We start from the raw sequence: 24,544 nt of genomic DNA, 5'->3' as shown, positions 1-24,544 counted from the left end.
GAGACTTCACCCAGAAGAAAGGCAACAAGGTGATATTTTCCCCCACCAAAGGCTCCACAAGCTCCAAGATGTTCCTGAAGACATTTCCCCTTCAGTTGGCCTTCCAGGCATGATGTTTATTAGCTGACTCAATTATATTCTTTCCAGCTCTGCTAAAAAAACAATGTGCTAAGTGTAAAGTGGTAGTTTTAAATTTGTGTTTTTGTTCTTTTTATCCTCTGTTGTTTCTGATTACAAGCTAGTTTGGAGAGGCGAACAGCCTAAAAAAATAAAGAGCTTTCCAGAGGGGCACCAAGTGGATATAACTCATAATTAGTAAAAGATAATCCATACTGGCTGAAGAAGAGATTTGCACAATTTATTGTCAGGTTGCAGTACAAGGCACATAAAGAAGGCAAGTTTTATGGCCTTTGTCATTTCCGTTTAAACTAGGGTTGCCTTATATCCGGAATTTCCCAGACATAAGAACAAGCACAAATGAGGTTCCCAGTCCGCTCACAGATGCTTTTAATATCAGTGGAAACAGTTGGTAACCGCCTTCAATTTTAACCTGAAGATTGCCACTTGTTCAGTTTTAATTTTAATTTGTTTGAATTACTTGTGGGGTGTATCTTAATTTACTGATCACTTGTTTTTATGCATTGTCTTACTTGTATGACATTAGTCGCTCTGAGCCCGGCTTTGGCCAAGGAGGGTAGAATATAAATAATTTATTATTATTATTATTATTTATTATAAATGTGTTCCTAAGTCTTGAAGTTTCCAATAGCTAAATAATTCTCTGTGACACATTACAATCCTGGGATTGCAGTTCTAATGGATGTTTGCTTAGCACACTGCAGGGAGTTCAACATACATATAAAGGAGAGGAAAACAAACATCTCTAGCCACCACCCAAGACACTGCAAAGTCTAAGAAAGTCTAAGAAAGTCTATGAAGTCCTTGCCTATGGAGAAGGGAGTGTGATGTTGAAGGGCCGAACAGGCCTTCAAAGGGCCACTGCAACATCAGATTGAACTAAAAAGGTAAAGGTAAATGACCCCTGGATGACTAACTGTATTCAACAAGCTTCTTACTGAGGCAAATTCAAATCCACTATTTTAAAAAAAGCTCTTAGTAACAAGCAGTCCCGTACTACACTAGCAATCGAAAGGCAGACGGAAGAAGTCATTCCCTAACAATATCTATCATAAGAATTTATATACAGTGGTACCTTGGGTTACGTTACCTTCGGGTCACATAACTTTCGGGTTGCAAACATGGCAAACCTGGAAGTGTATACTTCTGGGTTTTGCCATGCGCGCATGTGCAGAAGCGGTGCCTCAACTTGAAGACTTTTCAGCATACGTACGGACCCCTGGAATGAATTAAGTGTGTATCTGGAGGGTCCACTGTACCTGGACTTTGATCATATTCATATGATCTTACAAATATTATCATATTCATATGCACTTACAAAAAAATGCAAGTACTTAAAAAGAAAATTAAAACAGCCTAAAATGGTCAGCAGGAATAAAACTGCTACCTAAAAGGCTATAGAACACATTACTACTATTCAGGTGTGCCCACCGCTTCATTTACAAGCTATTATCGTTTTGCATCTACTATATGCCTTTCTGGTAGTATTTATTACTGCTGCTACATTGTTAGCTCAACCTTTTCCCACAGAGCTAATAGCACAACTAATGGGCATCTGTAGTTCAGCAACATCTGAAGGCCCACAGATTCCTTATCCTTGTATTATAGTTTTTAAAAAGGCATTCCAACAGGATTGCCAATAGTATAGCTGGTACATGAAACTAGAATCCCAAACCACTGACGCATTGATACATAATACAGAAACCAGCGGTGTGGTTTTCCCAGAAAATTGGTAGTTTGTGCGGGGTAATTTGCATGGGAAAATGTTCTGATGCTCTGGAGAGTTATCTAATTTAGCATGTTTGCTTTACTTGCATTTGGTAAACAAAGCTGAACGCCAAGCTTGCCTAATATCATTATTTGCAGTTGGCATCCATTCATTGCCACTAATGACTTTTTGCAACAAACGTCTCTGCAGAAAAATCAAGTACTGTACTGGAAAATGTTCTAGAAAATTTTCTGCCCCATGTCACCGATTTAAACATTTGCAAATGATAATTTTAGAACTCCTGTCAAAACAGACGGTGCACAGGCGCTATTGTTTAAATTTTTTATCTTTTCTCAGAGAAAGTCCACAGCTGGTACCTGAATCCTTTTGAAATTGCTTGAATCATGGTACCAATTCCCCCCAGAACTTTCACCTGCTCTTCTAAATCAATGTTGTTGTCCCCAAACAGAAAGGACATAAACACAGAAAAGTCACAGAAAAGGTTCAACTGAAAATCAATTACCAGAGCTAAAAATAGCTACAAGACATTTCACATAGTGTTCTAATACAAGAACCAAGAGATAAGCATTTGAAATTTGAAGATAACTGTGGGTCCATTAATTATTCATCTCAGGAGGAGGGCATGTTCAGCCTGTTCTGCACAACCCATATATTTACACACACAACGTGGCTATTCATTCCCTGGCTGTTATTATTATTTTTAAATGTGATTGACAGTATTGATGTGATTGACAGTATGAAAACACAAAATGCACAACATAGTAACAAAAACAACACAACACAGACTTCATCAGGACCATCAGACTGCAAATCTCTGCATCATTGTTACAACTGCTGGGGATCATAGCGGAGGTATGGTAACTCAGAATCTCATGGGCCCAATGTATGTAGCAAGTTCTCGCTAAACATTATGAAGTGGGAGTAGGAATACCACAGATCAGACTACTCGTTCATCCAGCCCACTACAGTGGTACCTCGGGTTACATACGTTTCAGGTTACAGACTCCGCTAACCCAGAAATAGTACCTCGGGTTAAGAACTTTGCTTCAGGATGAGAACAGAAATCATGCAGCGGTGGCAGCAGGAGACCCCATTAGCTAAAGTGGTCTTCAGGTTAAGAACAGTTTCAGGTTAAGAACAGACCTCCAGAACGAATTAAGTTCTTAAGCCGAGGTACCACTGTACTGTCTAGTCTATGCTGACTGATAGTGATTTTCCAGGACCTCAAGCAAAAGGTCTTTCACACTACCAGCTACCCAGTCCTTGGAACTGTCTAATGAGCTGCATGAGGAGCCTGCTGTCTACTGCTGAGCATTCCTAGGGATGACCATTTTTGAGCTGCACATTTATAGCCCTCATTATCAACTTTCATATTCTTGTTCACCAGAATATACATTCTAATTTCACTGGGCAAAGACCCATCCCGTCCTGCATTCTTTAACAGAAGGGGACTAAATAAATGTTTTAAAAGTCATTAACAACAGCAGTTACTGCTTTTCTTATGTAGTTATGATCGGTGCCACATGTGAAACAAATGTACACCCTAGATTACACTTACATCTTGCCTTTCTTCTGTAGAGCTCAAGGTGACATACCTAAGTTTCCCAGCTGGTCTCCCATCCAGAGTCAACTTGTTCAGTTTTAGGAAGGTGGCTGCAACAAGTATCTTATCCACCAGAATCCTCAGCAATAAGCTGGGTTTTTAAGGCAGACAAGTCAAATTAGATAGCATTCCTTGGAAGCAGCAGGTCAGAAAATCACGACTACCAAGAAACCAATTCTGGTGTTATTAATACAATTATTTGCTACAATAGGTGTAATTATAGTGAGTTTCACTTAACCAGCAACATGGATAAAAGGGGGGAAATTACTGTTATATAATTCAGATCCAAACCCCACAATAGAGTAATACTTCTAACTAAAATCACATACAATAATGAGCTCAATACTTTGTGACATTTTTGTTGGTCCTAATAAAGGCATTACCCTACTGAAACTGTTGAATTTTCTAATAAACCAATATAGCTACCTATGATTTTTGTTTTTTGTTTTGTTAATTTAATTCAATTTTCTTCTTATTTCTGCCCATAGGAAACACTTCCTATATTTACTGGGTCAAGCAACTGTTTTCTCTGCTATATAGTCAGCACAAGACAGCAATTAGCTCGAGGCTGCCCCATGGACTAAAATGGAGAGTTAAGTCAGAACTTTTCAGTTATAGACTTCCTTTTTTCCCATTTGGAGGCAGTACAAATATTCTGACTGAACTGTAATTAGGAGGCTTGACATTTGGAGAGTATAATGCTCCAAAGGCACCATTATTGCTATGCTTGTATAGGCTCCAATTTTTAAAGACCAGTTCCCATGTTCTTGCACATCAGCTTTTGTACTTTTTCTTTACAAAAATATTTAGGGAGAAAAACCTTATGCATCACCATTCTGCAGACTAACACTCAAGGCAGCTTAATAATAAATCACAGAATACAAAGCAGCAACAGAGTACACATCAGTAACGGAACTTCTGAAAAGCCAGCTCCACAGGCCAAACCAAAGAGCACAATACCAAACCATAAATAAACTAACCTACAAAAACCCGGGGACTGAGGAATCTTAGCAATAGAGGTGGTGACAGGTAGATCTCCCTCTGGAGGAATTTTCACAGTTAGGGATTGAGCCTCAGAATAGGCCACCCAGAGAACTTCCTTGGGAATAGGCAGACTTTCAGGTACGTGACTCTCTAGGCACTTGAGGGTTTTGAAAATTAATGCAGGAACCAAACAAGGACACATTAGTTTTCTAGGAGGGGCTGGAGGGAAAGTAAGTTTTGGAAGCATAAAGAGCTGTTAGTAAGCAGCAACTACATTATGTGGTAGTGTTGAACCCGATACTTCTGTGTTGAGTCAAGGCTTTGTGAAGCTTGACTGAACCACTCATATGACAGCAGAAGGTAAAAAATCAGGCTATACCACAGAGGCCTCAGCCCCAATAAGACTTGAGCCTTGATATACTGAAATGTAGATAGGTCTTCCTATAAGCAGTATCATCTGTCATTCAGAACTTTGAGGCCTGGGGAGAGTCAGGTTTACACCACCAGTAGACAGTGGCATAGCGTGGGGGGTGCAGGGGGGGCCGGCCGCACCGGGCGCAACATCTGGGGGTTAGGGTTAGGGGGCGCAAATCCACGGGTTAGGGGGCGCAAATTACTTGCCTTGCCCCGGGTGCTGACAACCCACGCTACGCCACTGCCAGTAGAGGCTGCCAGCAGCCAGCAGCCAAGAATACAGGTAGAGAGAATGCAGCCCAGAGAGAAAGCCAAAGAACCAAACGATCCTACCTATGACTGAATAGCATAGCAGGATGCAGTGAGGGGAGCCAGGCAAGGCAACAGCTATAGCTTCACTCAGCAAACCACTTGCCTAGGCTTCCAGAGCCAGAGAGCGACACAGCAAATGAGCAGCAGCACATGTAGGAGCACCAATATTTTCCATCCACTGAGGAAGGAGACTGTCCCCAAAAAATTACCAAGCACAGATATGTAGTCATCTCTGTTTGGTATCATCACAGCTACTGGCTGTATAAATTCACCATTAGGCCCACATTCACATCAAGCCACAGCTATTCTACAAGAGGCAGTGTTGGCAGACCAACAGGATGAAACTAACATGGTAGAATCTCTGCTGCCTCCCCTACCTCCATCACCAAATGCCTCAGTAAAAACATTGTGGTAATCATCCTTAACTATGGTTAAGAGAGACATTTAACTACCTAAACTATAGTTAAGAATTTGCTGCAAATTCAGGATGTGAAACAACGGTTTGAAATGAGTTTGCAAGCCATGGCTTCCATTGACTGTGGCTAGTTGTCCCACCTCTACCAAGCAAGCCATTCTGGGCAATTTCAGCAACTCTCCAACCTCCCTGCTTGCAAGGCAAAATAGCAGGTCTCACTGGTATCTCTAAATACATGTCCTCCAAGGGAAGGGTTTAGCTTAGTCACAGATTCAAGGTATGTTGGATCCAGAGGTGGCTGAAACTGGTAGGTGAAGCCAAAGCCGCCAACAAGCGGAGGGAAATGATTCTAATTTTGCCCCTATCTTCCTCCCTGCTGCTTTCCCCAAGGGCAACACTGAGACTAAAGAAGAAAACAAGGAAGCTGAAAAACAGAATCATTCCTAGACTGGTAGTAAGTAGGAACGCAGACAGGTAGGGGCTGGCTGAGAGTAGACTGGGATTGGAGTAGCAGCGGCCTATTAACACTAATGGGTCAGCCTCTACTGGTTGGAACTAGCAAAAAAAAAAACACCAAATCATGGCTAGTGTTAAGCACGGTTTAGCATTATGTCTGTATGATCAACACAACTAGGAGCTGCAATGTGCAAACCAGGCCTAAGCAGTGTCGTAGAGTATTCTACATTCAAGCTCTCAGTTCTGGCAGGTGATAGATAGCGCTAGTTCTTGCAATATTTATCTCCCCTATTTTTGTATTGCTATCTTAGAAAAGACATTCATGAACAATGTCACGGCCAGCATTGGAAACAGTTTTGCTGCTGCATTATTCATCTTCTGTCTAACAGTTTGCTGTTAACACTTTCATTTACAGTCCAAAAAGTTATTAAAATTTCCAAGTGCTATATAATTAGTCCGCAAAGCAGACTGCCAGACAATTTGTTGCAGGCTGTGTTTCTGTGTCTGCAAAAACAGTGATAACAATGTATTAGTGGTTGACCTTTTCATGAAGGAGCTATGCCTACAAAGTCCCTACGCAATCTTAAGAGTATTGTTTTAAACAAAAAGGTCACAGAGCACTTTGGGTTGATGAGGGTGAAATTCTATTCTTCAACAGAAAGCAAACCAGGCTTGGGGTATTTTTGCTTTCGATCCCCAAGATTAGCAGTGCCTCCTATTCCCTATTTTCCTTTGGCTTCTTTCTGTGGTTTGTACCAAAGACGATCTCTGTTTGGCCACTATTTGTCTTATCGTTACAAGCAGCAAATAAGCCATGATTGTCATAATTCCATTTGCATGTTGCATATTATTTTCCTTCTCACAGGGCAGCCATGCTTCAGACTCTTAAAAACAGCAAGCTAGATAGAGGCTCCCTTCCAACATCTACCAACCCAGGCTGGACACAGAAGTAACCTGCTTCTTCTCAACTGAAAATCATCCATCCTCCAAAAACTTAATTCACAGCAAGGTGTAATGCAATTCTTCTGTACTGGTATGCCAGTTAGAGAACATATGCACTACCCCTGCAGACTCCAAGCAGCATTCACTTGCAGGCTACTACATCCTGAACAACAAGAGATGGTATATGGCTACCAGCTAGAACTGAAGGACCAGAGGGAAAGAAAAACCTACCTAACAATAGACTACTTATTTAGTCTGTTTCTTGTTAAGTAGATGTCATATCAATGCATCAGGAACAGTAATGTTTTCTCCGATATTCCTTTCAGCAGCTTGGAAGCCACTCTGGCATGGATGGGGAACCTGCAGCCATCCAGATATTGCTGAATTATAACTTCCAGCATCCTTGATCACTGTTCATGCTACTGGGGTTGATGGGAGTTGAAGTTCAGCAACATCTGGATGGTCAGATGCTCACACATACATAGACATAGACATGTACATGTACACAGAAAGAGAGAGAGAGAGAGAGATTACAGCATGTTCCCTTCTTATGCTACTTGTTAGGTCATGTTAGATGACTTCACACAGCAGCTCATTCCCATGAACCATCATCCCTACCAAGAACTTTCTGGTTAAGGAAGAAGTTACAGCAGAGACTCCTCTCACTTGACTGCAGATTTCTGATTATTAACAAACCAAGAAAAGCAGCCACACTACAGCAACTCCTACGCCATTAGAGATACAACGTGTGTTGGAAAAGACCCTATGACAAGAAAAGTTTGCAAAACCATAGTAATTGACTCAGTTAATTGACCCGGTTAATTGACCATTAATGTGTATGTTTGAGATACATACAACAGTGAAGTGAAATGACCCGTGAAACACATGCCCTAACAATATCCTAATCACATATAAATTACTCTGGCCTACCAAAACATTTCTTAACTTTCATGAGACAACTTCAAACATCACTCCAAAAGAAAGTAACATTTATTTTCAAAACTGGAAAAGTGTATCAGCCCACATGCAGGCAACATACTCAGTACTCAATGATGCACTGGAAATTGCTGCCATCCCATACATTTACTGAGCCGGCTCAGCTGACATTAATCCCAATGGGGCTTGGGGCACAACCCACCCAGAGAGTCTTCTGCACCATTCAAACAACCAAAAACAGGGGGTAGTCAAAAACAGCCAAGCTTCACTTACTGATTGCTGTGACAGAGGCACTTACATTCAGTATAGTAGAGGCAGAAGTTTGCTCTTAAAAGCTAAAGACTTAAAAAGCTGTTTGATATTCTGGGCTCTGGAGAACATTTACTTACTCATGACTGGTAGCCTCTTTGCATATGGTCCCAAACAGGTCTTAAACTAAGGTATCTTGTCCAAGAAGATCTCTCAGAGGTATACATGTCCTAGCCAAAGGGAGGGAAAACAAGAAAGGTATTATTAGTGACAGAATTTATTCATGGTATTACATTTACTACTTTTATCAGCAAATCTAACTCTTGCAGCAGATTCTCAAGACCTATGGGGGCAGGAAGGAGCTAGTTCTCAAGTTATTATCGCTCCCATAGGAATGAAATATATTCATCCATCTTTATACTCAACATATTTTTAGAACTGCTTCATTGACAGGAGTAAAAACACGCTAACAGTAAGTCTAAGCACAATAATCTTAGCAAATAAATCTTTAGCATTCCCACACCCACTCCCTGACCATATCACCAGAGGTCTGGCCTTCCCCTCACCAGGGATATTTTGGGCCCTTCCCCAGTTTTCACTTTAATTTACGTACATTGTTACACTAAAGAGACAATGAAATATTCTATTCCAAATGCTCACCAAGAAGGAAATGAAGAGAGGTAACCTCAAGCTAGGAACAACATAACTTTATTTGTAAGATGTACATGCACAAGATGAAACAGGAGGCGACAGGTTTTCCTGATGGCCATTCTATTTAATAACAGCAGAAGCAAAAAGGCTGGTCTGAGGACTGTTAACATCTCATTTCTGAACACCACCCCTAAAACCCACTGGGGAGAAGGGAGCTGGGAGGGTGAGAGTTTCTGTAATCCAGCAAAGAAGCTCCCTCTGCTGTAACTGCCACCTGGTACCAGGTTTTCCTAGCTGCTCATTCAGGGAGAGAAGATGGAACAAGATACAAAATTTAGCCATTTCTAAAAGAGCCTTCAGAGAGAGAGGGAGGGAGAGAGAGGGAATAATCATAATTTACTGATGTTTTGTGCAAATCACTTTAAGGTGTGGTCACCTTAAAAATGGCATGGAAGTGTCCAAAATAAATAATGACACAAACCATTTATTTAAAGGAGCATACGTTATGCCATCCTGTGGCTAAGCAACTAGCTCACAATCCTTTTCTCACAGGATTAGTCCCTCCTTGAAGTAAGCTGGAGATCTCTCTCGTCAGAAGTCGCATCCTCTTTTATGCTTCAGGAGGAAGAAAACCAGCTCTTACTCCATATTCTAACCAGTAAGCACAAAGAATGATTGACAATGACACACACTTCTTATAAGTTTTGTTTTATTAAAATTAGTTATGAGATGTATACCTGTAATGAGGCTGTTGCTGTATTGTACTAACTTGCAACTCCCCTTTGCCATTTGCCCTCCCCCACAAACAAGATTTCCAGCTACAGGCCTGCATCCACATTCACTCATAGCAGGTTAGCCTAATAATTTCTCTCTCTTTTTTAACAAACTCCAAGTAAATGTTTATGTGGCACAACCATCGAAAGCAATATGCAGAGCTTCGTGAGACTTTAACAGCTAAGTAAGGTATGCTCATTCTCCAGTCATCTGTTAACAATCCAATCTTTGTTAATAATCCATAGCCAGACATGTGCCTTCATGTTCACCAATTAAACCCCGGAAGAGTTCCCAGCTGCAATTGTATTTGTCTCTCTCAGTCAGAGAGATCATTAGTGCACTGACTGCAGTGTTTACTTCCGGGCTAGGCAGTGTGCCTTGTGCTTATGACTTGACATGAGAAAGATAAAGGCAAAGCTTAAATGAGGAACATGATTACCATTAATTAAAAAATAATGTCTATACTAGACCTAAGTCAGATTTTTCTCCTTACATCCTTCCTCATTTTTTATCACAGCTACACTAGGCCAGATGTGGACCACCGGGCTTGTAAATCCGGCCGGCGGACCCTGCCGCCCGCTCAGTCAGTCCACATGCTAAACCAGTGTGGTGTAGAGGCCTCACCACGCGGGGACTGACTTCTGCAATGCTGGCACAGCTTCGGATTGGCTGCAGGAAGCTCCTGTAACCAATCCGAAGCCGTGGGCACCTCTGGGTGGGCGGAGACACTGGTGCGGCTTTGGATTGGCTGCAGGAAGCTATGGGCAGCCGTGTATGACCGAAAGTCGAGTGGGAGGAAGCGGCGGTGGCGGTGGGCAGGCTGCCTGCGCACCGCCCAGGCCAGCAGCATGGGCTCTGCTCCCCGCGGAAACCTGGACGAGGCAGAGGACAACATTGACGCTGCCGAAGACAAGGTGGCGTCGGCTTGAGTGGTAGCAGGGGGTCCTTTTGGGAGGGGGGGTCCGGCCCCCCACAAGGTCTGAGGGACAGTGGACTGGCCCCCTACTGAAAATGTTTGCTGACCCGTCCTATACACTATCCCACATAGTTCCAACACAGAGAAAGGAAAAGCAGCCAGCTCAAAATCAACCCATGTCCATTGCAGGGTGAGCAGCCCCAATTCACTTTACTCCCCACATGTATACACACATATTGTCACACACACAAAAGAAAATAACTCTTCCTTACTCATAGTGTGAGTGCCATCTTAAATGGTAAGTCAATAGTACAGTAAGCCCACAACGTACACACATTTAACTTGTGTGCATTCAGCTTTAAGTGCATGGCAAAAAAAAAACCCACAAAGGGGGCGGGGTTCTGTGAAAAATGACTTTGGCTATCCCACCCGCCACTGAACCCAATGTGTTTTGACTATATGCAATTTTGGCTTTAGGTGCTACTCACAAAACATAAAACCCTGCATAAATTGTGGGCTTACTGTATGCCCAGTATTTCCATTTTTGAATTGCTGCTGTAAGAAATATTCAGTAACTTGGTATTTTTCTACAAACTGACCACAATACCGCCATCTGTGCAAATCTAGTGAGCTAATTCCATACAGTGCCTCTCTTCTCTGATTCTTTAAGGCTTAGGCAGGATAAGATGAGAGAGAAAGTAATTATCCAACTTCCTTAAAATGTGACTGAACATAACATTTGCAGATCCAGTTGCAGATCCAGAGTAAATCCAAGAAAGAAAGCTGGAAAGCCTCCGGATTTTTCTACAAAGGCAGCTTGCTGGTTAATCAGTTGCAAAACCTATCAAAGGAACTGCTACTGTAATAGGAGAAATTCAAGCAAAAACCGAAACAAGGGAAGCCAAACAATGAATGCAAGAAAAGAAAGGAGAAAGGGGTTCTCAAAATGTCCCTCCCCAGTCTGTTGCTCATGCCAATTGCATTTGAAGGCAATAATAATTTGTAACAACTTAAAAGCTTCCCCTCCCCTTCCCTGTTATTTGCACTTTCTGTAAAAGTCTATTTGTAACTCCCCATATATAAGTGGGCTCACAGTAAGACTTTGTCATAACGATTAGTCTGATTTATACTAGCGACAGCTTTCTGTTTTATAGATATGAGTTTAAAGATAGAAAAGATAGAAAAGGACGGCTTAACTTCATATGTTAAGACGTTTTAAAAGGTTTTAAAGAGCTGTTAGCATATTTGTATTTTTTTGTAAGTGTTTTAGATTGCCTTTGATGAAGGAAAACTTTTTATGAAACCAACTTTTCAGAGCACTTTCAGTACACTTCCCTCTTTTGTTTTCTTGCTTAGGAAAGAGAGCACCAACACTATGGTATTCTCACACCCTGAAAAAAATATTTCTCTCCCCTGCCACTAGCCCACGATATTTTATCAAAATAGGGTAGAATATTTCCCCACTGTTTTGTTCACAAGAAGAGCATGCCCAAGCTGCAGTATAAAAATTCTGCCATCGGTTTTTCAGAGGTGGCCCCACTGCTGAAGCTAGGGAGAAAAAGATGTAACCAGTTAACTCGTAGAATTGTAGTTGGAAGGAACCCACAAAAGCTCCTTTCTTGTAACATTAATGCATTGGTTCAGGTCCTGCCCAAACTGTAGATGAAAAATCTGTACAGCTTTTTAAGCAGCTTGCATTCCCTCACAACTCACCAAAATGGCTTCAAGGAAAAGTGAAAGGGAATTTAATTCCCCAGAACAGCAGAGCTTGTAAAAGAATATTTCAGACACCAAAGCTATTAAACAGGACACCAAAAGTCTTTCTTTGTAGTGGTGATTATGGATAATAATCATGAAAATGAGAATGCAGACCCTCCCACTGCAGGGGAATATAAAGGAGCGTGGTCCCTGTTCCCAGGTAACTGGGACAGGCACCCACAACACTGATATTTTACCACCTGCTAAAAATGTTTGTTTCACCAAGAATTTTTAGAGAATTAATTTGATTGATTGTTGGTCATCTGTTCTGCATTTCACGTTTTGGTTGTTTTATTGTACACTGCCATATTTTAAATGAGTTGACAATATAGCATATTCTTTATTATTTCATTTTCAGTGGTGCCCCGCAAGACGAATGCCTCGCAAGATGAAAAACTCGCTAGACGAAAGGGTTTTCCTTTTTCGAGCTGCTTCGCAAGACGAATTTCCCTATTGGCTTGCTTCGCAAGACGAAAAAAATTTCTGGATTTGAATTTCTGTGTGCTGGGTGACTGGGGGAACAGTTGGGGAGGGGTTTGCAAGAATCTGGAAGGTTGTTTTTCCCCCTGCATTTTTATGATTTTCTGTGACCATTGGGCCACTCTGCTGTTTTTTTAAAAAAAAATCTGAATTTGAATTTCTGTGTGCTGGGTGGCTGGGGGAACAGTTGGGGAGGGGTTTGCAAGAATCTGGAAGCTTGTGTGGTTTTTTTCTGCATTTTTATGATTTTCTGTGACCATTGGGCCACTCTGCTGTTTTTTTTAAAAAAATCTGGGTTTGAATTTTGAAATGCTCTTTACAGTATGTGTGACTTTAAAGAGCACTTAATAAACTCTTGTTGTACCAAATTTGGCTTTGTTTGGACTTTTTTTGACCATAGGAACGCATTAATTGATTTTCAATGCATTCCCATGGGAAACTGTGCTTCGCAAGACGAAAAATTCGCTAGACGAAAAAACTCCCGGAACGAATTAATTTCGTCTTGCGAGGCACCACTGTATATTCTTTTTTTAAAAAAAAAATCCAAGCCTCACAGAATAGGATAGTCATGAGGGATCTATGGGGACAGCAGGAAGCTGGTGTCATCTGGGGTGAGGTGGTAAAGCAAAAGAGGATTTCTCTGGAGCTCAGCCGGGTGCCTAGAAGCAGAGACCAAGGATGAGACTGAAAGAAAGCCTTGCCCCATTCTGAGGCCCAAGTGATGTTCCAAAGTCAAGAGGACGGTGCTCCCCCTAACAGGTACTCCCACAACATCACTGTATTTTATATGTCACCCATAAATACATGTATTTTGCATGCAATACCTATACTCACTCTCGTAACAGTGAAGCAGCAATCACTAGATGGCTGAATATAGTGAATCATAAAATCTGGTCATTTTTCGGCTAGGGCTATCACATCTGGTGTACGTGAAACAAAAGATTTCATGTGGAAGTTGGAAGAAATCATGAAAACTATCAATTCTGTCAATTCCCTAAGCGAAACAACTCACTAAGCTCCTGCAACTCAACACACTGCCTAATCAAAGATGTTTTAAATGATGCACTTGATTATAGTGGTGATCTTTTGACTCGACTACGTTATCCTCTGAAGGCAACTTTCACTTCTCTGAACTATTTACTATGGCTAATTACAATTATTACATAATTGGCTCACAGAAGCAACACTGTTACTTAGGTGCTTCCTAAGGGATGCTTCTCACAACAGCATACGAAGTTCAGCATGCACCTGCAGCTAACATGTAACATGCAAGTTACACACCGCACATCATTTTTTTACCTCATGCAACACCAGCCCTACCATTAGGAAGACTGAGGTGTCTGCCTCAAGCAGCTGGTTTTGAGTGCCATGAAAAGGAAGGAATTGTTAGTTACTGAATTTAGCATTTTCTGACTCAGGGGCCAAAACAACTGGGCCAACCTTGGGTACTGTGAACATGGAATTGAGGAGGGAAGTACCATTTGCTGTTCTACCTCAGGCAGCAAAGTGTTTTGGCCCTGTGCATAACCTGCAAATGTGCATTGAGCAAACATGTTCAACTGTGGTTCCTGGGAGCAGGTTTCCATGGTACACTCATAACTATCCCACATGCTAGGGCAGCTGTTTTCAAACTGGGCTCTAAGGAAATCTATCAGGGGTTCCTCAGTAAAAAGATCAACGATAACAGACAAGCTTCTCTGAAGATTGTTTGTCTCCTTATGACTGGTTTCTTCCTGCAATATGGTAAGATCACAGAGGCATGGAGTTAGGAGGGATTTCAAAGGGCAGCTGGTCCAACCCTTTGCCAATGCACGCCTCTGCTTAAAAACATCTAATGAAGAAGGGCATCCCACCTTCTAAATCCCTCTGTCAAACAGCTTTTACCACCAGCAAGGTCTACCTAATTTTCAGTCTAAATCCTTTGACTTGTCATTTGAACCCAATGATTTATACCCAGCCCTCTGGAGCAACAAAAAACACATTTGCTCTATTACCTATATGCAATAGCCCTTCAGATATTTAAAGCTAGTTTATCATATCACTTCTTAATTATCTCTTTTCCAGACTACCATATCCAAGTGTTAAGTGCGTCCTAGAAAATGTCCAGTCCATGCATAGCATCAGTGATGAACAACATGCCTGGTGAGTGCCCAGCATACAGTGAGTGTGCTTAGAACAACCACAGAACCCCCAGCAAAATCCTGTGTTTCTGTGGCAGACATTCAGAGCTTTCCTGAAAAACAAAGAGGAGGTTGGAGGGGGAAAGTCATTGTATGAGGAAGTAGAATCTATGCTTCTTACTTGTAACGAGTGTAATGTGTGAATCAGAGCTAGAACCAGGGGTCTTCTAGGGGCCATGTTACATGTCCAGATATTGCACACAGGTGAGGTGAATTTCTTTTTTAACTGGCAGCAATCAAACAACAGTGTACCTTAGCATGCACACTGATTATTAAGAGTGGAAGGAGGCATATCTGCTCTGGACCTTGTCTCCGCATGAGATTAAATCTGTAAATTCCAAACAAAGTCAGGCAGCACCTACGAAAATTCTACTCCACACATTCTGTTCCACCAGCCTTTGAATTTGTCACTCTGTAGCATTCCTTACAAAAGCTTTACCAACATTTTACTTCCAGGATCTCATTGTGTTTTGCAAATACAGGCACTAAGTGTTTACAGCCAACTTTTATTATTGGGTGCACATTTCATATCTGCCGTTTTACTGCTACTGCTGCAATATGGTGCCTTTAGGTCGTTAGTGGCCTTGAATGCTGTCAATTCTGTCGAAAGGCATCAGAAAACGCCTTCAAAACAAAGAGCAAAGTGTACATTTCTTTTCCAAGAGGCTTCAGTGACACCCACTTCTTTTTATGATAAGGGGATTTTCAGTGAAAAACAAAGGACTTTAAGACAAAGTTATTGTAAACAGCCAATGCCCTGCCACCATGGACTTAAAAGGTAGTTGATTTACATGAGAACAGCAATTTAGCCACATTACTGAGCTGCAGAAATCACGGTACAAGTGGCAGATATGACTGGCATGTTTATCTACGGCTCAAGTGACTAATTTATGATGCAACTATACAGCAGCACCTACCAAGGCCATTTTAAACATTCAGCAAAATCAAGTAGTGGAGTTTTGTCAGAATCCTAAAAAGTGAGGCTTGCAGGAGGGTTAATCCATGCAAGAATATTTTCCCATCTATAAATCTACTTGGATTTTCTAAACGAGCAGGTTGAGGAAATGCTCAGCCAGGACTAGCACCTGGCATCCTCAAGCAGGTGTCAGAGCCAACCACTGGTGCCGGTCCTTGTCCCCACCCCACACAGCAGGCACCAGGGTCTGTGAACTGCCTGGCTTTTAATTATCAGGATGCCCACAACACTGCTCCAGGTATCTATGAGAAATTAAAATGGTGGGAAGTTCACTGCCTCCTCCAGATCACTGCACAGTTGCTACTTGGCACAAGTACATAAGCCAGCCAAGGAAGCCTACCAGAGTCCACTTTGGCAGGGGAGATGGTTCTTGGTTCAACTTTGCCTTCTCTTTGGCATGTCACATTTCTACCTGTGATGAAACCCTTCAACTTAACCCCCACCCCCACCCCAAAAATCTTCCAAGGTACAATCAAGCATATAACCGTCAGCCTGCAGCAGTAGCATTCAATAAAGGTTTCACTACAGAATTCTGGCTGTATAAAATGGCTCTCATACTTGACTTGCAGCACACTCCCCTCTGGGCTGCTTCTGTCCATCAATGACCTACAACAAGTGCTTTGACAGAGAGGTGTGTGTTATCCAAGAACTAAGCTGCTCTTTCACACACTCCAGTCAAGGTCTGGAAGGATTTGTTAAGAGACACCACACAAGACCTGATCTCTGCATCAGCATTTACAGTACCATGTCTCTCCTGCACTGTAATTTTGACACAGACATAAGTGTTGTGAGAGTTTTTAGATAATCATACGATGCTAAAAATGTGCTCCTTTGCAAGCTTTGGCTACTATAGTTATTAGAAATTCCATTCTAATTACAACTCCACCTAGTATGAGGACAGGTGCTATTTTAGCATGGGTGAAGCCACTTAGCAAGAAATAACTCCAAGGCCAGCCATACTGAGCCTCTCATGTCCAGTCACCAAGATGCACGTTTTACCATTTCCTCAGTTACAAAGTGTTTTTTAGTGTTTTAACTCTTTTTAGCTGGGTTAATTGACATCCTATGCCCTCTTGAAATGTGCAGGGAGGGGGTTATTGGGTTGTTGTTTTTATTTTGATAATGTATTTTGTGGTTTTATGTTTCTGATTTTATCCTGTGAACCGCCCTGAGACCTGCAGTTATAGGGCAGTATACAGTGGTACCTCGGGTTAAGAACTTAATTTGTTCTGGAGGTCCGTTCTGAACCTGAAACTGTTCTTAACCTGAGGTACCACTTTAGCTCATGGGGTTTCCCGCTGCTGCACTGCTGCCACACGGTGTCTGTTCTCATCCCGAAGCAAAGTTCTTAACCCGAGGTACTATTTCTGGGTTAGCGGAGTCTGTAACCTGAAGTGTCTGTAACCTGAGGTACCACTGTATAAATGTTCATAGCATCTTTTCAAAGTCTTGATCTACCACTGCAAGAATGACTGTACCAAAAACCCCACTAAATTTGGCCAAAATACAGTGGTGCCTCGCAAGACAAAATTAATTCGTTCCGCGAGTTTTGTCGTCTTGCGATTTTTTCATCTTGCGAAGCACGGTTTCGGAAAAGTTTCAAAAATCACCAAAGTCTTCAAAAACCTCAAAAAAGGCTACCACACCGCGTGCTATGAGTTGCTCCTCGAAGTCAAGTCGCAACTGTATTAACGGTTTTAAGAAAAAGGAAACAAACTCGCAAGACGTTTCCGTCTTGCAAAGCAAGCCCATAGGGAAAATAGTCTTGCGAAGCAACTAAAAAAACCAAAAAGCCTTTCGTCTTGCGAGTTTTCCGTCTTGCGAGGCATTCATCTTGCGAGGTACCACTGTAATGCTTCATTCTGCAACCTGTGGAAACATTTTTACACTATTCGGTATAAATTTTGGTGCCTCTACTAGTTATACAGAGAGGGCCAGAGCTATGCAGGACACTGAAACCCAGCCTGCTAATTCAGCCACCTCTCAGAGTTCACCAGTTGCTGCCCACACATTTTAAAGCACTATCTTCAGGATTGGGACGCGGGTGGCACTGTGGGTAAAACCTCAGTGCCTAGGACTTGCCGATCGTATGGTCGGCGGTTCGAATCCCCGCGGCGGGGTGAGCTCCCGTCATTCGGTCCCAGCTCCTGCCCACCTAGCAGTTCGAAAGCACTCTTAAGTGCAAGTAGATAAATAGGGACCGCTTTATAGCGGGAAGGTAAACGGCGTTTCCGTGTGCTGCGCTGGTGCTGGCTCGCCAGAGCAGCTTCGTCATGCTGGCCACGTGACCTGGAAGTGTCTTCGGACGGCGCCGGCTCACGGCCTCTAGAGCGATACGAGCACGCAACCCTAGAGTCGGACACGACTGGCCCGTACGAGCAGGGGTACCTTTACCTTTACCTTTTATCTTCAGGATTATAAAAGATAGCAATCTGCTTTTATACATATTTTTATCGTGAAAGCAGATTCTTTCAAGCTGATCATATGCATGTTTACTGGGAGACAAGCCCCTAAGACTCAAATAAAGGTTACTTCCATGGACACAGAGGTCTGTAGCCTTTAAAAAGAACATGGCTTCTGCAGTCAGTAACACAAGCTGCGGGAAGTTTGCACTTCAATAAATTGCAGCACAAGCAGAGTTCAGGGTATGATAATCCATGCTTGGCCAAACATAATATAACAAGAAGAAAATTGCCGACAATGCCTTTTCCTGAGCAACTACTCCATTTTGGCGCAACTCCAACTTGCATTATATCTGGCTGGTTTCTTTTAGATACAAACACAAACATGTTATTGTCACAGTTTCAGTCTCAAAATACTTCCTCGGGACATGAGTGTACAAACCCTAATTCTCCTAATCAACAGCCCAACGAGCTGTCAATTTGGAGATAATTCTATAAAACAGAGAAGCTTGCTGTTGCCCTCAGTTCAAATTTCAGGCAGTGAGTTAATTTAACAGTCTTCAGCGAAAGAGTACAAAACACAAGAGAATAAGGCAGGCAGCTATCCTGCAACTTAACAGTTTAAATTTTCCACCATTACCATCCAAGAAGTGCTCCAAGTTACAACAAAAGCAAATCACTTCCTAAGATTTAACAACCTTTCCTGCAGTACTGACAAGTGAGGCAAGGAATAGAAGCACAGATCAAATATTCACCAGGACACACCCTCATCCTCATTCACAGTTTCAGTGAATTTACACATCAAAGAATCACTTGACAAACAGCTTTCCCATAGTTGCCAAAAGGTCACAGGTATTGTCCAACAAGGAGAAAAATGAAGTGCATCAGGTTAGGGCAGCTATCATTTAAATAACAATTCAAAGTAACTATACAAAGGCTGCAATATTATACAGTCTTGCAGCCAGATCCTACACATGTTTACTGAAAAGCAGCTCCCACTGTGTTCTCAGTTTCAGTACAATATGCAGAAGATTTCAGCCTTACTTGGCAGAAAGCTCTGACCAAACTCAGTAAGTTCTGAATAAAACAGGACCAGGCTGAAAGAGTTCTTTGTTAAACTATACACTACACAATGCACTTCAATTCCACCGCCACACAATATAAAATCGACAGTCCAGTTGCTCTAATAAACCAAGTATCAGAGACTGCTCCAAACTTTTCAACAAAGGAAGCAATCCTGAGGGCATCGGTAATAGAATACAGCAGCTCTCTTCAATTACTGTCTGGACCAGCCATTCAGCCAAACAGCAAATGTCAGTGGTTTTGGTTCAGTTCCCAAAGGACCCGATCAAGGAAGGAACTTTACAATTCAACAGCCATAGCTTCCGTAAGTTCCGAAAGCTGCTTTTGGAGGACTTTTGTATTAGAGTACCAATGTGCTGGAGCAGGTGGACCTCACTCCCCCCTCAAGGCTGCTAGGCTGATAACTTTCTAACATCAACCCACTCAAAGGAGAGAGAGAGAGAGAGATACCAACAGAATTGGTTCAGAGTCTTTTGTGCCTAATACAAGACCCTTTCCACTACCCAAACCCCGTATCAATACATGGCACAGAGGTCCAAGACTTTTACAACAGAGGCACAAATTATGGGAAACTTCTTTCCTTCCCCAAAGTTTTATATCACCAAAAGCGGCAAATATTTCAAGTTTCTGCTTTTAATTGCGGTATTGCTTGTTGTTAGAGATGGCAAAAAGTCTTACTGAACTGTGGGCATTAAAAAACGTATACACATATAGGGAGTAAATCAAATTAAGAGTCCCTATATGTAATCCACCATAAGCTTCAGCTCCCCACATCAAAGGCTCCCAGACTCCCAGGGACCATTCAGATCCTCTCCACTTTTCAGAACTTCCGCAGCAATGCTCTTGCAGTCTACAATGCTAGGCATGCTTACTTAGAAGTTAAAACACACACATTGGAAATAGCAAGACTTACTTCTGAGCAAATAATGCACAGGATTCAGCGGCAAAAATCCTTTTTTTCCTCTCCTGCTCCCACACTACCTCCAAACCACCTTCGCTCTGCTGTGTCTGCAGTTATTTCCCCCTCCTCTAAACACACACACCCCTTACCTTCCTGCACGAAGAAACCTCCCCACACCCTCTAGCTCCCCCCCCCCCAAGGAAAACTCCTCCTTCCCGCCCCCCCAACCCAGCATCCTCCTCCAAGAGAGTCGAAACTGGGGTGTCTGGCGGCTTCCTACTACCTCCCCCCCCCCCCGCTTTCCATACAAAGAAAAAGCCCTGGCATTTCGCTCCCCCCCCCCATGACTCCCCCCCCCCATCCCAGAGTCGACCCACCATGAATGGAAGTAGGGGGGAGAGAGCCTCCCCTTTGTCCCCTCGAGCTGCAAAGGGCCCCAGAGGAGCAGGAGGGGGGAAGTCCAGGAAGAGACGCCCCCCCCCCCCACTAATCCAACACGCCCTCAGCTCCACGGGAAAACCCACCACACGCGCAGAGGTGGGTTTGGCGTGAGCCAAGCTCCCGGCCCGCCCACCCCTCTGGGGGAGAATGGAACAGCCCACCTTTCCCTCAGGGAAGGCCTCGAGGCCTGGCTCTCCTCTCGCCCTCAGCATGGAGGGGCCCCGCCACTGCCGAGGGGGGTCCACGAAGGGCCGGGCGCCCCCTCCACACAAGCCCAGCCTCCGCTCCCTCCTCCCTTCAATTTACCTCAGCGCTCCTTCCGGGGCCTCGTGCCGCCGCCGCCGTTGCCGCCTCCTCCCCCGCCCCCCCCAACCGCCACAGCTGAGTGCCCGGGACGTTGGCCTCCAACCAGGAAGTGGCCCGGTGTGACACCTACTCTTCGCTGCCATGGCAACGCTCCCCCCGCCCGCCGCGTTCCGGACAGGAGGCTGCGGCAGCGGCGGCGGCTCCTCCTCTGCCGAGCCCCGCGCGCCGCCCCGTGGCAAGCGCATAGGGCGATCCCAGGCCCGGCGCCATCTTGACACCGGAACGAGGCTCGGCCGCAGAGGCTCCGCCCCTTTTCCTCTCATGGGACGTCGTGACGTCACGGGGGAAAAAGGGCCGCCCGCATAGGGTTTTTTCAATGGCGCCGCCATCTTGGGACGAAAGCGAGGCTGGGCTCCTCCCACCTCGGGGTGGGAGGGGTCGAATGGAGCGAGGATTCTATTTCAGGCTCAAGGAGCAAAGCGGGTTTTTTCCCACCGCTGGTTAGGCAGCGGGTATCTCGGCCTGTTTTAGGACAGCAGTATCCCACCCGCTCCAAAGCTGTCCCCCCCCCCGACATAGTTTAATGTATTTTTAATGGCTGGGGAGACCAAGCCAGATGGGCAGGGTACAAATAAATTATTATTATTATTATTATTATTATTATTATTATTATTATTATCATCATCATTATTATCATTATCATTATTATCATCATCTTGCCTTGCATGAAGGCTGTGCAGTTTTAAAAGCTGCCAACTTCTTGCAAACCACACTTCACCAGTTCGCAGGCAGGTTCAGTCTGATACGGACAGGGGACCTTCCCATCCACGGTTGCACTGTTTGTTTGTTTATACCCCACTTGAATGTTTGAAAACAACAACCACCTCGAAACTGTTTGCAAAGAAGTTAAAAACAATAAAATCAATGTTAAAATTGTGGTGATAGTTTAAAACGTAAAGGTAAAAGGACCCCTGACCATTAGGTCCAGTCGTGGCCGACTCTGGGGTTGCGGCGCTCATCTCACTTTACTGGCCAAGGGAGCCGGCGTACAGCTTCTGGGTCATGTGGCCAGCATGACTAAGCTGCTTCTGGCGAACCAGAGCAGCGCACAGAAACGCCGTTTACCTTCCCGCCGGAGCGGTCCCTATTTATCTACTTGCACTTTGACGTGCTTTCGAACTGCTAGGTTGGCAGGAGCAGGGACCGAGCAACGGGAGCTCACCCTGTTGCGGGGATTCAAACCTCCGACCTTCTGATCGGCAAGTCCTAGGCTCTGTGGTTTAACCCACAGCGCCACCTGCGTCCCTAGTTTAAAACATAAAACAAGTTAAAATACTAAAACAGGTAAGAAGGCATACCAGCATTTCTAAGCATCTGTGTACGCTTGGCTAAACAAAAATGTTTTTAGCAGACACTGAAAAGAACACAGCGAAGGAGCCTCCCTGATATCAATAGGCAGGGAATTCCAAAGTATAGCTGTTGCCGCTCTAAACACCAATCTGTGCCATGGGTGCCACACTAGCGCATCAAATGAAGAAAACCTAAGCAAGAAATAATGTATAAACTAAACATATATGTCTTTAGTATAAACTAAACATCTATGTGTGTAAAATATGATGGCTCACTAAATAGACATCAATGTCAGGAGTGAGCCAGCAGTAAATCACACTGTGCAAGTTGGAGTTAACTATTAGCAAAAACACAATATGCACAGGATTGTCAGGCCTAATGAGCACAGGAACTCGTCTGAAGGTCTGCTGCCTAAGTCCCAGCCACCCCAGGGCTTTTCCAAAGCAATTGGAGACTGTGCCTGCATGCAGCCAATTTCTGCTCTGCTCTTTTCGTGCCTCTCCTAGTTCTGGGGGAAAGTGGAGAGGGGAGCTTGTTTCAGCAGGAAGGGGGGATAACCTCATTGTTCTTTTCAGGCATTCTCTGTTGCGTACCACAACAATGTCTGGTGGTAGATAAGGGACCTGGAGACACCTGTTAACTCTCAAAAGCAGGCTTAAAACAAGCATCCAGGCCTCCTCTAAACTCCTGTGGTGCCCTTCTGTCTCCTCCTCCAAACTGGCTTCTTTCTCAGAAAAGCAGGTTTCTGATCTTAATGAAGGTAACGGCATGGGTTACACGCCTACCTACCCTCTTACCACAGCACCCAGCAGGAATAATCACTGCCGAACACGGCGTGCTTTTCTTCCGAGAAGATACAAGAGATCCAGTTTAAAATGTAGGTTTTTAGGGCTGCCATTCAATCCTGTACCCACTTATCTGGGAACATTCCCCAGTGGGATTTACTCTAGCATACTATTATTAGACTTCTTAATTGCCTTCCAAACCACCGTCTCAAGGCAATTTATGTCTAAGATATTGAAAAACAGATAAAAACTGTTAAATGAGTAGATATGTATAGGGCTGTACTGTAAAAGTTACAACCCTGCATGCACTTTGTTTCAAGCGGAGGTTTTTAATCTTTTTTGTTTGTCTTTATAGCATGCTGGTGTGCGTACTTGGGGAAGGGGATGTCAAAAAAATGCGTGCAAGGCCCTTGCATGCAGCAGCACTCATGCATGCAAACATATTGAAAGCCCCATTGAACACAGTGGTTCCAACTTCTGAGTAAATGGTCATAGGATTCTGCTATAAATTACTAGTGCCAGCCCCAGATTCGGGGGAGGGACTTATGACCTGTCCCTGCTCTCTTAAGGGGGCTCACCTCCTCCTCATTCTAGTGGGAAACATTATTGGCCTGCTGGTGCCATGCAACCCTCAGGCCCACTTTGACAGGCGAGGGGAGCCGCCGACCTGTCAATCATCTGACATCATGATGATTCATTGGCCAAATTGACCCTGCAGAAGTTCTGAAGGTCAAAGCTGACCCACAAGATGGGGGGGGGGGAGACTACTTTGCTGGTGCACTTCCTGCCATAGCTGTCAACTTTCAGATTTGAAAATAAGGGATCAGCAGCCTCACCTGTCCCGGGGACAGTCTATGGGATATCTAACAATCCGGGATAGCAGCGGGAAGCAGCGGGAATAAGGGAATTTCCCACACAAAAAAGGGAAGGTTGACCACTATGCTTCCTGCATGCGCTGGCAGAAAAGCAGCGCCTAGTGGGAATGAGCTTGCCCTTTATCAGCTGGTGAGTGGTGGTCTGTGAGCTTCGTTCAGGTGCTCTGAGAGATGCCTGTGGTTCTTGTGCTGGAAGACGGGGGACGGCACACCCGTCACATAAAATATTCATGTTGATTTTTAATTGTGATTTTTAGTGGCTTCTTTCATTTCTTATACTGTCCTTTACTGTGCAGGAAATACGCAGGAAATAAGAGAAGCAATAAAAATGCATACGGCATCTAGCACATCCCATTACAATTGCTGCAACAGACAGAAAACCCATTAAGTTACAGGCATGTCCATTTTGGTGGCCTAATCCGGCTCCAGTGGCAGTTTATTTTGGGGGGTAAAATCCTAAAAAAAACCCTCAACAACTTTGGGTTAAA

General features: G+C 43.6%; 1 protein-coding gene across 5 annotated transcripts in view; it reads right to left on the bottom strand.

The window, feature by feature from the left end:
• Positions 1 to 21,326, bottom strand: part of USP6NL (USP6 N-terminal like) — a 135,166-nt gene extending 113,840 nt beyond the window's left edge. Inside the window, exons 1-2 of one of the 5 annotated variants that reach the window (XM_028745434.2) lie at positions 21,177 to 21,326; positions 8,319 to 8,408 (exon numbers count right to left, since the gene is read on the bottom strand). In XM_028745434.2, the coding sequence (XP_028601267.2) occupies positions 8,319 to 8,322 (4 nt within the window). In that variant the 5' untranslated portion in view covers positions 8,323 to 8,408; positions 21,177 to 21,326. The other 4 variants (XM_028745432.2, XM_028745437.2, XM_028745436.2 and 1 more) reach the window with 4 other exon arrangements.
• Between the last annotated feature and the right edge of the window lie 3,218 nt (positions 21,327 to 24,544).

The sequence above is a fragment of the Podarcis muralis genome, chromosome 10, assembly GCF_964188315.1.
Source record: "Podarcis muralis chromosome 10, rPodMur119.hap1.1, whole genome shotgun sequence".
Lineage (NCBI taxonomy): Eukaryota > Metazoa > Chordata > Lepidosauria > Squamata > Lacertidae > Podarcis > Podarcis muralis.
The sequence above is the reverse complement of the archived record's forward strand: the minus strand, read 5'-3'. Positions and strand labels throughout refer to the sequence as shown.